Below are 16,908 nucleotides of genomic sequence, written 5' to 3'. Positions count from 1 at the left end.
CTACCAACTTCTGTAGCTGAAAGAGTAATTAGTAATAGATAATAAACACTTGACAAGACATCCAAAGCAGGGGCAGGAGGTCAGAGTTTTTGCTCCCTGCAGATAAGAGGTCAGAGTTTTGCTCCCTGCAGACTGGAACATTGGCTATTTTGACCTGCAGCACATGGCCTACATGATGTATGCACGTGAATGCTGACCAGAGGTGAGACCATCAGCTCCTGCTGTCTTGGGAGAGACCAGCGGGGAGGAAGGCAGAGAAGAGTTGGGGAGATGGACGAGATGAGGAAAAGGTGGAGGGGCCACAGACTGAAGACTGATGAAGACTATTCCCTCCCAGGATGTGGTTGTTGAGTAGTGACTCAACACCCGCACCTGCACGGATCCCACGATTCCTTCCTCAAGACCAGTGTTTCTCAACCTTTTTTAAATTGAAGGACCTCCAGCTTGGTGTGCATTAAGGCCATGGATCCCCATTTGATACCGTACCAAATCCTCAGTGTTAATTTAACTGAGCAAATGGGACCAAATGGACCTCTGGGGGTCCCTGGACCCCATGTTGAGAGCCAGTGCTCTAGACCACCCGTCACCTTCATGTTGTGACGAAGGCCATACACCACAGAAAAAATGAATTCCAAGTAGAAAAAGAGAATGGAATGTTCTACAATGTATTGCCCTTTCTCTTGATTTGCTATTTTGTTGTTTTCCAACTGACTGTCCATTTTGACACTGTCCTGTGTGTTTTGTTTTATTTAAAGTCAATGAAGTTTTAATAACTCAACTAAATGTCTAGTCTTCAGTTATAGCAGGTTACTGCATTGTTTTAAATGCATTGTCTCAAATGTCCACTTCAATTGATGCTTTCGTTTAGTTCTTACAGTTTTGTTATGTCATGTTATTTGTTGTCAAGTCAAATGTTCTTATAAAACACTTTTAGAAACACCTCTTGTTGACCAAAATGCTGTACAGAGCAGGAGGTATGTAGCTGAATCACACGTGCAGAAACCATCAACATAGATGTTACGCCATGTCTTTCTATTTATTACATTATTTGTAATAATCGTTTTCAAGTTTTTTAGAATGAATTAAAATCTGAATGTCACTGCAAGCGCACACTGAAATTCTGAATGAATGTATGACACACGTCACATGCACATGCAGACGCACGTGCTATTGTGTACGCACGTGCAAGTTTGCACTGGTACAGAAAATGGTCTAAGTGGGAGCCGTCAGATCTCACGAACCTCCTATGATTACTGTTGCTAGATATCGCAGAGTGTGTTGTCTGCCCGTGGCTAATCTCGCAAACCACTGGACCACTCCATGCCACATTTATTGTTGCACACTGCCATTAGGCGTATTGTTTTTTGAAGAGTGTTGTTTTTTTGTTTAGTGTGGCTTTGAAAACAGCCATGCTTTTAGTTTTTTATTTATTTTTGTCTTTTGTTTTCTAATTTATGTAATGATCAATTGTTTAATATTTAATTTAAATGCTATAATTAACAAAGCTGCAGAGTTTGTCCCAAATGCGGATGGGCTGGCCCTGTACGGACGGAGTCTGTTAAGCCCTTTGTTTTCTTTTTTGTTTGTTTTGTGGAGTTTGGCTGAGGCTTTGCACAGTTGGCGTAATGTCATATTCGAATATGACATTAGGTTCCCTATGAATAAAAGTGAACAATTCACATTGTTTTCACAGTGTAGCAGATGCCACAACTGAAGAATTGAGGGGGAAAAAGCCAAACTATAATGACCATTTCACTATGCCTAATGCCGCAATTATCTTGCAATCAGGTATTGTACTAGACTACTCAAGGAATACTCATCAACACTAGTTTGTAACGTTAATTGTGTTAATAGTTATATATAGTGTTGATATTATCCTATATTACAATAGGCTAATAGGTTCAATGTACATATTCTTTTTTTGATGTTATAATGTTTAGAGTTTAGACTGATGATAGGTTTTTGGTTTACCTATGATCCTAGATTACTGAGGCACTACCCTGTGTCTATGCATTTGATGTATTACCTTGTGTTTCCCTTGCTTACTGTAAGGGCTAGACAACACATTCCATATTTGAGCGTAGCTGCACTGGGAACTCCTTAACACTTTCACTGACAGGTATTATTTACTTAATTCATCCGCTGCTGCCAGCGTTTTTTTTTACCTTGTTTTGACTGGATGTAAACAAAAAGTGTCTGGGGGGTGGGGGAGGGTCTCGTCTATCCACTGGAACAATTTCTTTTTTACCGCGATCGGCCATTTTGTTTCTATCGCCCGTTGAAAAAGGCTTGTTTTTCTACAAATCGTAATATAGGAGTGGACGGAAGGGACGTTTTTTTCTATCTGTGTCGAGGGATCATTCCGATTTCAAATGACAGAGATCTCCGTCCATGGCAGTGAATGTTTTTAGAGTATAAGGAGTTCCCAATGCAGCTACGCCCAAATATGGAATGTGTTGTCAAACCTCAATGTGTCGTCATGGCATCAAGCGCAAACAAATCAGTCAGCTCCATATATGAGCACAAAAGGGGGCAAGCCTATATATGGGCATATACCGATGACATCAGGGATCTCCATATATGGGCATAAAAGGGATAAGGACGACGTAGGTGTGAGGGCAAGGGCCGACACGTCTTAAATCCCTAACCCCGCACCCCAGCACCAACCACCTTTGAAAAAGGGGGAAATAATACAAAATGAAATATAACAATTATAATATAATAATAATAATAATAATAATAATAATAGTAACAGAACATAATTCAAACTGAATTCATAAATTAACAATGATGATAAATGCATTGTTAACACATCCCCCAGGAAATAGCATAATGATCAACAAAGAAAGAAATGGGCATGCATATTCTGACGTCGCTATTTCGTCGTGAAGGGCTATTGATGTCAAAATGACATCTTCCCGACGATCTGGATATAGTGTATTGTCAAATAAACAAAATGTGATTTAGCAGCAAGTTGACCTTGTGGCAGTACATTTCCATGACGAATAATGGGCAACACTAGTGTAACGAAGTCCAGAAGCAAGGGTTTTGGTGATCAATCGGAGAATCTGTCTTCAGCTGCTGTATGCGAACACTACATGCGCAGGTGTTTATTAAAAGCACCCTGCTGTGGTAAACTGTATGTCTGTAGGCTGTGCCACGATGCAGAGGAGAATCACCAAATGGACCGCTTCCAGGTCAAAGAGGTGGAGTGTATGGACTGTCACACATTGCAGCAGGTGAAGCAGTCTTGCCAGCAGTGTCATGTACAGTTTGGTGAATATTACTGTGATATCTGCCACTTGTTTGACGAAGACAAGAAACAGTACCACTGTCAACCCTGTGGAATATGCAGAATTGGGCCAAGCGATAGGTTTTTCCACTGTGAAAAATGTAATCTGTGTTTACCCACTGACAAGCATAGAAACCACAAGTGTGTTGAAAATGTGTCAAGACAGAGCTGCTCTGTGTGTCTGGAGGACATGCACACTTCCAGAATTCAAGCCCATGTTCTTCCATGTGGCCACCTGCTGCATACGACATGCTTTGATGACATGGTCAAAGCAACGACACATGTACAGCCTCGCTGCCCTCTGTGCAAGCACTCTGCCATCAACATGGAGGGCATTTGGAAGTGTCTAGACATCGTTACCAAGCTTCCCATGCCTCTTGAACACCAGGGTACAACTGTCAAGATTCTATGCAACGACTGCCAGGCTCACTGCACGGTGCCTTTCCATTTTCTGGGCATGAAATGTGGCGACTGTGGCTCCTACAACACGGACGTCATTGCAGCAGCCCACAACTAACAGATCCAGGAGAATGAACCTAATATAAGAAGCAGACATGGAATCAGAATGGTATTTGTAGGGTGGGTGATATCTGTTTTACAGCACGGTCACACATCGATGTCTGAAGCACCAGCTTCTTCCATTATATGGGAGCAATGGGGTGCACGTTGACGGTGTTGACCCTTGTGGCTTCCAACACGTCTGAAGCTTGGAGTTCAACATTGGTGAACTTTGCACGGGCGTCAACCAATAGGAAATAAGTGTCGTGGTTGACTCCTCTTGGCAGGCATGTATTTGTAGGTTTGTATTTTTGGTATGTCATAACAGGCAAACATTTATATCTACGAGTGATCTCTATGCACATCGGCCTCTTTTGGCAAAGAGATTTTGTTAGAGGAAACAAAAGTACGGAACCTGAGGGACCCCGGACAACAAGGTATGTAGAGTGAACTCTGCTATATTATTATTAACTCATTAACCGCCAGAATAAAACATTGTCTATAGTCGACCTTGCCAGCGATTGTGAGCGTTTTCATTAACCTTTTGAAAAAGCATAGAATGTGCCGTTGTGATCATCCATTCCATAGTTATTGGCAGTTGAATGTAGGTTGTTTTCGCCAAAAAGCAACAGAAAGCACTCAAAGCAGAGAGAAAAGGGCGTTCCAAATCTATTAGAATGGAAGTGAATGTGTTTTTTTGCGTGATTTGCTGCTTCACTGGGAGTGAAGTGGTGACTCATAGGTTATCGAATGCCATCTAGCGTAAACACTGAAAACACCAAAACACGTCAAACACATCATTGGCGGTGTGGGCGTTAGAAAAAAACACGTCAAAACACGTCATTGGCAGTGAACGAGTTAAGAAGCAACATCTGTCCGGGGCGAAGAGTATTTTATCAGTTATTGTATGTTTTACATTTTTTTGTGCTTTAATAAGTGTAGGCCAATGAAAGTCCATAGGGCTTGGATTGGGCTGGAACCTTGTCATACTTTTCTTTGTTCTTTGTTTTATTCCTGGTTTCCTACAGAGACAGTGGGGTCTCTTTTGCAGAAGAGACCTACAAACAAACATTTACAAAACATTGCAGGTGTCTGAACAGAATACAATAGGAAGAATGGTAAGCCTATATACATTTGAATATTCTAGAGAAAATACTTTCTAAAAAAACAATGATCAATCATGTAGCATTACGCATGCAGCCACGAACATAAAATGCACTATTTTAAGACCACACAAGCTGTTAGGCTATATCTATTTTTCATATTACTCCTTGTCTATTACTCCTTGTCAGGGGCGACATGTGGCTCAGGAGGGGAACGGTTCCCAGTTCGATCCCGGGCTCCCCCAGAGTCGAAGTGTCCTTGAGCAAGATGCTAAACCCATAATTGCTCCCGATGAGAAGGTTGGTGGTGCCTTGCATGGTTTCCTTCGTGTGTGTGTGTGTGTGTGTGTGTGTGTGTGTGTGTGTGTGTGTGTGTGTGTGTGTGTGTGTGTGTGTGTGTGTGTGTGTGTGTGTGTGTGTGTGTGTGTGTGAGAAGGGGTGAATGTAATGCACAATCATTGTAAAGTGCCTTGGATAAAGGTGCTACAGTATATAAATTCAACATTTAACATTTTCAAAGGAAGGCAGACAAGGACACCTGGTGGTGAAATGAGGGAGTTCAGGAAAGCATACAGAGGAATAGGGTGGTGAAGAAGAAATGGGATAGCCAGAGAGACAAAGAAAGTAGGCAAGAGTACAAAGAGATGAGGGGTAAGGCGAAGAGAGAGGTGGCGAAGGCTAAAGAAAAGCAATATGAGGAGTTGTATGAGAGGTTGGACACCAAGGAGGGATAAAAGGACCTGCACTGATTGGCTGGACAGAGGGACCGGGATGAGAAGGATGTGCAACAGGTTAGATTGATAAAGGATAGAGATCGGAAGGTTCTGACAAGCGAAGACTGTGTTGAGAAGATGGAAGGAGTACTTTGAGGAGCTGATGAATGGAGAAAGTGTGAGAGAGAGAGATAGAGAAGGGGTGATGATGGGGGGGCACTTTTTAGCGCTTTTATCCAAAGCGCTTTACATAGATTGTGCATTACATTCACCCATACCGATGGCAGAGGAAACCATGCAAGGCACCAACCTGCTCATCAGGAGCAATTAGGGGTTCAGCGTCTTGCTCAAGGACACTTCGACACTAACTCTGGGGGAGCGCCCTAGCCCGGGATCGAACTGGGAACCTTGAGGATTCCAGTTCACTCTACCCGGCTACTCTACCCCTGAGCCACTGCCGCCCCCAGGTAGGAGGAAGTGAGGGCAGCTATGAAGAGGATGAAAAATGGGAAGGCATTGGTCCAGACGATATATCGGTAGAGGTGTGGAAAGGTCTAGGAGAGACTGCAGTTGAGTTCCTCACTAGATTGTTCAACACAATCTTGGAAGGCAAGAAGATGCCTGAACAGTGGAGAAGTAGCATACTGGTGCCAATTCTTAAGAACAAGGTCGATGTACAGAGTTGTAGTAACTACACAGGCATAAAGCTGATGAGCCACAGCATGAAGCTATGGGAAAGAGTAGTGGAAGCTAGGCTAAGAGGAGAGGTGACAATTAACGAGCAGCAGTATGGGTTTAAGCCAAGGAAGAGCGCGGTTTTCTCTAGGAGTGACAAGGATTGACAGGATCAGAAATGACTCCATTAGAGGATCAGCCCAGGTTAGAAGGTTTGGGGATAAAAGAGAGGTTGAGATGGTTTGGGCATGTGCAGAGGAGAGATGAGGGCTACATTGGGAAGATGATGCTGAAAATGGAGCTGCCAGGCAAGAGGAGAAGAGGAAGAAGGCCAAATAGGAGGTTTATGGATGCAGTGAGAGAGGACATGCAGGTAGCTGGAGTGACAGAGGAAGACTCATAGAAGAGAGCAGAAGCAGATGGAAACAGATGATCCACTGTGGCGACCCCAATGGGAAACAGCTGAAAGAAGAAGAGACGCTTTTATGTTCAAATAGTGTGTCAGTATCCTGGTGTCAGTATCCTTGTGTCAGTATAATGGTCCTGGGAGCAACTTCATTGAAATGAACATGTAGGAGCGGTGCCGTCTGTTCTTTAGTTCTTATGCACCGTAACTCTATGAGTCAGTATCCTGGAGTCAATATCCTGTTGTCAGTATCCTGGTCAGTATCCTGGAGTCGGAATCAAGGTCATTATACTGGTGTCAATATCCTGGTGTCTGTGAAGAACAGGTGTAGCGGCAGGGTCATAAATGCAATCAATTCAATCAAGCTATTAGTATCTAACTGACCAATTATTGCATCTGTTATTATGTATCTCATACAAATATGTATTTTGTATTACATGGTAAAAGTGTGTTTTCAAGAATATACATAGATTTATATACATTCACCTGAAAAAATATTGTATTTGTATTGTGAGATTATGACCCAGTATTTTTAATTTGTGTCAAAATACTTTTTGATGTATTTTCGCCCATCTCTGCTCCAAGCCAGGGTTGACACCATATTTGGGCACGGCTGATGATGTCACGCAACTCGTGAGACAGATACAGCGAGACTTTTAAAAGTGTGTCTTCAGAGAGCTAATTATTGTTCCCCCGCTCACACTTTCGCCAAGATGTCTGAGTTGGATGAGATAATTGGCATCCCCAAACGACAGGTTAGACTGCAGATGGAGGAAGTCATTGTCCAGACCACCATTACAGAAGAGAATAAGCTGTTGATGGAAAATGCCAAACTGAAGAGTGACATCGAGGAACTGAAAAAAGAGCTGTTGGAGAAGGAGAAGGGGAGGAGAGTGAGAGACGTGGCCATGGAAAATGCCAAACTGAAGAAAGATATTGAGGCACTGAAAAAAGAGCTGTTGGAGAAGGAGAAAAGGAGAGGTGAGTGAGAGACGTGGCCATGCCCTCAGCAGAGGCCACACTGCTGGCCAGTGTTGTTGAATGCAGTGTTGATTTTGACAGCAAATTTTGATTCAAGTTTAGTCATAGTCTTTTGAATCAAATTCCAATTAGTTTTAATAATCATATTTTAGTCATCTGAAATGTTTTACCATTAGTCTAGTTTTAGTTGACTAAATATCATAAGATTATAGTCGACTAAATCTACAGTTGATTTAGTCGACTAAAATGTATTTTGGCGATGCCTTGATGGCGTCGTAAAGGCTGATTTTACACTTGGTTGCATGCTGAAAATAGCAGATCTGCTATTTTCAGAGCTCAACACCCGAGCGCAGCCAAACATGAAATGACTTGTGTTTTAGTTCTACTGGATCTCTTCTCCACTAGTCCCTCCCTAACATTTTAGTCTAGTTTTTTTATTTGTTGACAAAATTGTCAATATGTTTAGTCATCATAGCTTAGTTTTGATTCAGATTTTATTTAGTTTTCGTCAGTGAAAAAAGGTAGCCGACGAACATTTTTCGTCATAGTTTTAGTAGACGAAATCAACACTGGTTGAATGTGTACCAAACCCACCAGTCCTCAACCCCTCTGTCTCCCCTGCTGCTGCACCCACAACAAGCCCCCAGCCACAAGGCAGTGGTGAGAAACAGGTGAATCCAGAAGGAGCGAGTGCATTTTCCGGCAGCAGCATATGCCGGTGTAAGAGCCTAACTAGGTCGGCGACAGGATAATTGCTGCTAAAATCCTGCAGTGTGAACCAGTGTGATTGTGGTCAGAGGCAGATTTTCTGTGAATTCAGGGAAATGAACAACCCTTGAATTTAAAACATTCATTAAGGCGTAACTTTTTTTTATGAATACAATGTAATTTTGTCCATTCTGTATGTATAGAAAGTATGTTACTATAATATAACTTATACAAATGGGGTGGTTGTTTTTGTCTCCCTGCTCTTCTATTGAGACATTTAGCCCGTGTCAAAGGTCAAGTCTCACCTAGACACAGGATCTGACATGAATTTTGACCTGATGGTCAAGATTCAATTTATCTCCTGAGCAAGTAGGCAGGCTCTATTAGCTCAATGGTAGAAATGTCAGAACTTGCGCAGGAAACCGGGTTCAAATCCGGGGTAGAAGAGGAAAGTTACAGCTTAAAGACAGACAGACAGACAGACAGACAGACAGATGGAGGAAGAGAGCCCATGAAATAACCCAGAGAGGGAGAGAGACAATTTCACCCATGCAATAATAAAAAGCTGGGTACCAAAACTCAACACATTCTGCTTGTAAATGACTGGGCAGGAATGTTTACAAAGTAACCATATGCTAAACATTAAACCTACCAGAGGAAAAAGAGGTAGGAAATCAATACCAAATAAAAAAAGGTGAGGAGGGCGAGGCCTGTGCAGCGTGGTGAATTCCTCTGGTTGCTTGGAGGACATGACTTTGGAGTCAGTGAGAAGAGAAACACAGAATACAGACATATCACACTGGTCCCTATGAACATGCAGGCCTGTGGTAGTGTGTGTGTGTGTGTGTGTGTGTGTGTGTGTGTGTGTGTGTGTGTGTGTGTGTGTGTGTGTGTGTGTGTGTGTGTGTGTGTGTGTGTGTGTGTGTGTGTGTGTGTGTGTGTGTGTGTGTGTGTGTGTGTGTGTGTGTTTTAATGGGTTTACTCCTCCCCATGTGGTTCTAAAGTTAACAGGCCTCTTTCCCCAGTCTGTAGTGTAGCGCTGTCCATGGTGCTGAATTGCTATTCAGCCTGTAGTATAGCTACAAAAAAAAATCTGTGATTTCGGGGAAATGAACGACCCTTGAATTTAAAACATTAATGAACACTTTACTTAAAGGTCGGGTCTATAATGCCCTTATAAGGCTTCATAACACTCATTATTGTTATTTTTTTGATTGTTTACATTTGTATACTTGTCATGTTCATAGACAGAGATATATGTATGTATAGAAATATCTATATTTTTCAGGTGAATGTATATAAATCTATGTATATTCTTGAAAACACACTTTTACCATGAAGCAACATCGCAACCGTTCGGTAGAGGCCTATATTCAGAAAACTGTTGGGTCTGTTAAAAAATATAATTGATTGTTATTATTGCCCCAAATAAATAAATAATGCAAAGAAATAATGTTTCCACTGCTTTTTTTCTTGGTGAGACATTTAAATGATGTTGATGTGGATAAGGGTGTGGTCACATGAACTGGAATTCTACCTATGAGGGCGGAGTCTGCCTATATGCTTTTCAATCGGAACCGAGTGGTTTGTTGCCCTTTGCGGATTTCTGCAAAAAAACGCTCTGTTCCCATTGAAAAGCATTGGCACCTCATATAGGCAGAATTAAAGTTTGGTGTGACCGCACCGTAAAGAAACATTTGACAATAAAGGCCTGCTATGATAATACCAGAAAACTACACTTGGAAAGGTTTTTCTTGGACGCAGTGCGAAGGACAGAGTACATTTCTGAGCCAAAATTCCTGGATTTTCTTTCCCATCTATTGTTGTAAGTTATTTTGTTTTATTTATTTTTTAACAACATGGTTATTCCTCAAGCAGACCAATTGAAGGAAAGCAGGTTACCCTGGGTCACCACAAAGAATTATTTCTATCCTCAGTTTGTCTGCTGTGAGGACTTTACCGATATACGAGTCACGCATTCCAAGTTCCTGTGGAGACTTAGTTAAATAAATCAAATGTATCTGGTGTGGGTGTTGTTGACGAGTTATATAATATATAATTTGGATTTATGAAAGAGCAAAGGTACTATGGTGTTTTTCATTGATTTAACAAAGGTTTGGAGAACACCCAGATGATCCGTCATTTAGTTTACATGCATGTTGTCATCCAACAATGATTAACCACATGAACTATAGTCCCTGTTGTGAGCATGTCGTAATAGGCAAACATTTGGCGACGTTCAACAATTATGAATGCAGTCTTTCAGACGTGTTTTTTAAAAATGAGTGAAGTGGTCCTTTAACTCAAATTCCAATACTCAAATGTCTGCTTCCTTTGTCCTCCAGCATGGCAGTGTTACAGTGGAATATTATGTAATTATTGATGAGACCTAGAACACATATTTGAGCACAGCTGTACTGGAACTCCATATTTGGGCATGGCTGACTCATGTTGACTTCACCATAATAACAAGAGCAAGCATCGCCAGATAGTATAAAAGAAAGACACACTCTCCAGGACTCAATATCCCAGAGTACTTTGGAAGTATTGTATCATGAAGCTACTATGGGAAATCATTGCCCTCGTCTTGTGCGTTTGTCGAGCCAGTGTCGAGCCAGTGCCGAGACCATCAACCATCACTGCCAATCCACCTGAAGTGATCAACCAGACCTCTGCTGTGCTCAACTGCAACATCACTCTCAACAACGTGTTGTTGGTCACATTCTCCATTTGGACGTACAATGGCATCTATGTTGATAATTCTGTCCTTGTGGACAAACCATACACGTCTCTTTGCTTGGATAACATCACCGCCACTTCTGCCGGAAAGTATGACTGTATGTTCTTGATAGATGGGGATTGGCATTCGAAGACAATCAAAGTCAAAATAGCCCCCCATGTTCAGGCCTCCAAAGACGCTGAGCATGGCATTGAGAACTACAGGGCCGTAATGGTCTGTGTTAACCATGGATACCCACCGATCACCCACTGGGCCTGGTTCAAAGTGGAGGCAGATGGCACCCAATCGGCTGTAATCACCAATAACGATACCAACACTACAGTACTTCAGACAGATTTGAGATCAAGACTACTCCTGACATGACCAGTCTGATCATCCAGAACTTGGACGTGGAAAAGGACGTGGGCGACTACGTATGTTCAGGAACCAATGAGATTGCTGTCGCTTCCGCGCAGATCCATCTGCAGGTCCACAGCCTCCTGGCCATCCTGGGGCTCTTCCTTGGCATTGTGGCTGTCGTCATCATCCTGGTCAAAGTTATCTTTGTGTGTCAGAAGAGAAGAAAGACAGCAAACATCAACGATGAGCCACAAACTCAGAAGCTTGTCAATGTTTGAGTAGCATTTTTGGTTCTCAAAACATTTTAATTTCAGGGACCTCCATAACTCTCAGAGTTACACACCAATGAGGGTCCATTTGGACCCCTTCAAGGAACCCTAGAAGGAACCGAGGGCGAGCACTCACACGATAGAGACGGCTCCTGCAACGGTGGACAGAGACAGTGACTCTGGTGTGAGGCTCCATTGGAACGAAGGAACCCTGCGAGAGACCAGAGCATGCAGTGGGAGAGATGAGCACGAGAAAGCAGTGAAATCAACGATATCCAGAGCAATCGAACGGAGCGGGACCTGGAGCGACACACTAGCTGTTAAAACCTGAGTCAAACCTTGCAGTATATTGTCTGGGAACGGATGAACTGGCCCCTGTTTTTGTTATTTCAGATCGATGATGATGATGTTGAACTAGAAGAAACCGAAGATTACCTGCTTGGTCCTTTCCCCACAGAGAACCCCCCCATTTGCACTCTTGAATTGGTCTTAATTTAATATAGCACACATCACACTTTAAACAGCATTTGGCACTTTACTTAAAATGAGCTATTGTTGCGCCCTGTTTATTTTGCACATTGCTATATTTTGCACATTTCCAGCCCCAGTTGTATTTTGTACCTGCATTTTAGTTAGTTAGTGGCGGCGTAGGAGGATAGGAGTACTTTAGTATTGTATGAGTGTTTTTCTTTGTTATATGTATTTTATGGCATAGAGGCCTTTTGTATTAGGGAAATATATATTCACCCTTTTTAGCCATTGTGTCAGTGTCTGTTTCATCCTGGGTTCTTATGTGTTGTTCTCGAATTTAAGTCAAGGTACTTACCTGGTTAACTCTAACCTGTGTGTAGCCTTGTAAAGGAAAAGTGTTTATTACAGGGGACCTTCCTCTTTAAAAGAGGTGGCGTAGTCTGCTATCAATTCATTCCATTGGTATTCACAATAATTACGCACCCCGCACTTTAATGTGTAACTGATATTTTATTGTTGTGAATGGTGCCATTATTTTGAAAGTAATTGGCAAGTCAAATGTGACACCGTTGGCCACCGTCACATATATTAAACTTTTTTTTTATATAATGCCTTCCAAGCCTTGTTAATATCAACCATCACTGCTGATCCACCTGAAGTGATCAGCTGCAACATCACTGTCAATGACAATGTGTTCCAGATATTCTCGCAATCAAAAAAGCCCCCCGTGTTCAGGACTCCAAAGATGCTGAACCCGACTGAGAATGACAGGGCCATGATGGTCTGCGTTGGCCATAGATACCCACCGATCACCCACTGGGCCTGGTTCAAAGTGGAGGCAGATGGCACCAATCAGCTATAACCACCAATAACGGCACCACCTTTTATCCAGACAAATTTGAGATCAAGAGCACTCCTGACATGACCAGTTCGACCATCCAAAACTTCGATGCCGATACAGCGAAGAGAAAGAGCTTATATTGCGGTCTGTCAGAAACAAATCAAGTTCATTGTAATAAGTAACGCAGCGTTACTCGGAACAGTAACATGTAATAATAGTACCGTTTTGCCACACCACATATGAGTATTGGGCGTAATGCGTTTACACATTACTGCCCAACACTGACAAAGAAAATACCTTATTTTATTCTGTAATTTTATACGCACTATGCAGAATTGTGTGTGCATACATGCGGACAGGTCATGTACGCGATGATGCCATACACACAATGATGCGTTATTTTGCATCATCATGGCTACGACGTCATCGTCGGTGGCATATACAAATCATGTCTTTACTGTAATCTGGTGTCTTTTATCCTCATGCACTGTCTTCTTTTGATGCAGACTTACGGTACGCTAATAATGACTAGCTGAACATAAAGCCTTTCCTACCTCATGTTTGTTAGTCAGTGACAATGTGTATTGCTTATTTCAGAATCTGCTGCCTATCATCATAATGATGATGGATGTCAGAACAGTTGTACAGTTTGCCACAGTCACCAGGGCTCTGTCTTTGCTGTTGCAGGCTGTCTTCAATGCCGTAATCCCGGACCATGAGGCAGAGGCGTTCATCCCTCCGCGGACAGAGGAGCCTCAATATCTGGACTGTTTGGTGGGCTGGTTGCTGGGCGGCCTGTCTCGCTGGGACGCTGAGCATTTCCTCTTCATCGCTGAGAGAGGCTACCTGTATGAGCACAGCTTTGCTTTCTTCCCCCTCCTCCCGGTCTTCCTACGAGGCCTGGCAGAGACCTTGCTGTGGCCCTTCAGTGGTTGGCTGACGACACACAGCCGCCTGCTGCTGGCCATCGCTCTTGGTAACAGCGGCCTCTTCCTGCTGAGTGCGGTAGCGCTGTACGCCCTTAGCGGGGTAGTTCTGCAGGACAGGCGCCTGGCTCTGCTCTCCGGCCTGCTCTACTGCCTCACGCCCGCCAACGTCTTCATGTTGGCCGGCTACTCAGAGAGCCTGTTCGCCACGCTCACATTTGGCGGCCTGTTCCTCCTGGAGAAGGGACACACCTTCAGGGCCTGCCTAGCCTTGGGCATGGCCACAGCAGCACGATCCAACGGACTGGTGAACGTTGGATTCCTGTTGTACCTTTCGTCATTGCGTGCCGTGTCCTGGATACGCACACGCCGTACGTCTGGGAAAGGCTACAGCAAAATCTGTCACTACTCCTGGATCATTGTTCGTCTCCTGTCCACGGCTCTCTTGGGAACTGTGATTATCGCCCTGCCATTCTGTGTGTTCCAGTATTATGGATATAAGACATTTTGCCTTCCATCTCTGTCCATGGAGCGGATTCCCCCGGGTCTCCTGTCGCTGGCTGAAAGGAAAGGCTACTGCCTCCCAGATGATAATGCCCCCCCACCGCTCTGGTGCATGAGACCGCTCCCTCTGCTCTACTCCCACGTCCAGGATGTGTATTGGGATGTGGGTTTCCTGCGCTACTACCAGTTGAAGCAGATGCCCAACTTCCTTCTGGCTCTGCCCATGGCCACCCTCGGCATAATGGCGGCCTATGGGTACTATCAAGCTAACACAGACATGTGCCTGAGACTGGGGCTTTGGGAAATGGGTGCAACTAAGCAGATAGATAAGCCCAAACATGGATTTCTCAACCCACGGGTATTTGTATATGTTGTGCATTGCACTGCACTCCTGTGTTTTGGGACATTGTGCATGCATGTGCAGGTTCTCACACGATTCCTTGCGTCCTCCTCTCCTGTTCCCTTCTGGATCAGTGGCCATCTGCTACTACTCAACGAGCCACTACTTCACAGAAAGATAACCCCGACGTCCAACATGCGGTTGCAAAACCACATCTCATCCAGAAACGGCTGCGAGAACATGCCTCATAACCCACTTACTGCTCTACTGCCCCAATGGAGGGCGTGCTCCCTGACCACACAATGCATCTTGGGATACTTCATCTCCTACTGGCTGCTGGGTCTGGCACTTCACTGCAATTTCTTGCCCTGGACTTAGGTAGGACCATAAGGGACAACTAATCAGATATTGACATTCTACAGTGACCAGATTTGATAAACTCTGGATTTCCTTTTACGCTGCATTTATGAATTAATGAATTAATGAATTAATCAATGAATCAATTATGTATTCATTCATAAATCATATGGAAGAGAATCATAGCAAATGAATGAAATATTGGTTATTTAGATTGGACCACCAGTTTTGAAAATACAGCTAAAAGAATGAATTAAATTCACTCTGAGAAAACTGGCTCTTCACACTTCCAATCCACAGACGTCTATAATAAGGTACTTTGCGCTTTCACAATAGTTGAATTTCCAGAGTTTACAATTATCTGTTGCAGTGTTCTTTTCTGGAGCATCCCTCTGTGCAATAGATGCAATGATTTCATGCAGGGCTGGGCGATTTAAATTTTGTTTTGAATTTGATTAAAACTGTTGTGTGTATATATATACACACACACACACACACACACACACACACACACACACACAGGTCTATGGAATATGGCATTAATATTTGTTTTTATTATAATTATTAATAATGGAGCTACTTCTTCTAAACAAGTTCGGCTGTGCCAGTGTCTCTCTCATTGTAACGTAAGTTTTATTTTAGGAAGGGGGTGTTACGGCCAGCCGTATTAGTATTATATTAATTATAAGAGATTTTGTACTTCTGTTTGTATTTTGTATTGTTTCCTGTGTTCTGAGGTGGAGTGTTGGTTAGAGGTGGAGGCCTGTTGATTGCCAAATTTACAGACACCTGCGGCAAACTCATAGGACTGTGATCACTGGAGACTGCCAGCTGCTGTGGGGAATTGTCCCTCTACACAGATTGGTTGGCTCTGATGGCTGGGGGTCACACCCATCCCCTATAAAGCTGAAGCATGAACCAAACTGACCAGAGGACTGTTTAGCTTTGGTTGTTGGGAATTGCTGTGTTTCCATAACCTGCCTTCTTAAATGTTGTTATTTGAGTTTTGTTATTTGTGTTTAGGTTTGTAGTTGGGTTCTGTTAGTGGCCGTGCACCACATGTTTGAGCATGAAAACTAATAGTGGTGTAACCGAGGGTGTAACCAAGGTCAATCCTGGAATATTTTTGTATATTTATACAATATCTCAGATCCACCGTTCCCCAGGCTGGGTGGTCATATTGATGACGATGTTCACAAACAGGCTCAAAGGGCACGTTAGGCCGGTAATTATTTTAATTTATTCCCGTTTTATACCAAAAACCCGAAAAGGTAATTTCCTCCAGACATCTTGGCAGGAAAAAAAAAGCCACAAGTGGTCTGTCTCACACACACACACACACACACACACACACACACACACACACACACACATCAAAAACTATTACTTAAAAGCATGATAATATTAATGATATGCAACCTACGTGTTTACTAGCGTCCAAGTGGAATAGTCCAACGTCCTTGGGGGGGGGGGGCTCCACCAGACCTAGGTGTTCAGCAGTCTGATGGAGGTAGGTACAAAGCTGGCTAAGCCCCTTTTGGTAAGTGTCGAATCCCTGTAGCGATGGCCTGAGGGCATCAGTCTGTAATGGGTGTGAAGGGGGTGTGTGTTGTCCTCAACTATTTGAGAGGCTTTCTTTACTGTCCGTTTCTTGTGGATGCTGCTGAGTGGCTCCTGGTTCTACCACTGATCTTAACAACCCTGTCGAGAGGTTTCCGGTTGATGACACGCATCACACCAAACCA

The 16,908-nt window shown here is 43.3% G+C and overlaps 2 protein-coding genes across 2 annotated transcripts; both read left to right on the top strand.

Moving 5' to 3' along the window:
- Positions 1-3,075: 3,075 nt before the first annotated feature.
- LOC311058529 (RING finger and CHY zinc finger domain-containing protein 1-like) lies at positions 3,076-3,809 on the top strand (the record flags this gene model as incomplete). Its single annotated transcript, XM_084075992.1, has 1 exon — positions 3,076-3,809. Exon 1 carries the CDS (start codon positions 3,099-3,101, stop codon positions 3,807-3,809), a length of 711 nt encoding a protein of 236 aa, XP_083932118.1. The 5' UTR covers positions 3,076-3,098.
- Positions 3,810-13,654: 9,845 nt separating this feature from the next.
- On the top strand, positions 13,655-15,184 carry LOC311059288 (GPI mannosyltransferase 2-like; the record flags this gene model as incomplete). The annotated part of the gene is made up of 1 exon (XM_084077074.1): positions 13,655-15,184. The coding sequence occupies one exon, from the start codon at positions 13,655-13,657 to the stop codon at positions 15,182-15,184; it is 1,530 nt and encodes a 509-aa protein (XP_083933200.1).
- Between the last annotated feature and the right edge of the window lie 1,724 nt (positions 15,185-16,908).

Source organism: Gymnoscopelus microlampas, assembly GCF_963454915.1.
Source record: "Gymnoscopelus microlampas genome assembly, chromosome: 13".
Taxonomy (NCBI): Eukaryota; Metazoa; Chordata; class Actinopteri; order Myctophiformes; family Myctophidae; genus Gymnoscopelus; species Gymnoscopelus microlampas.
This window is presented reverse-complemented; position numbering and strand designations above follow the sequence as displayed.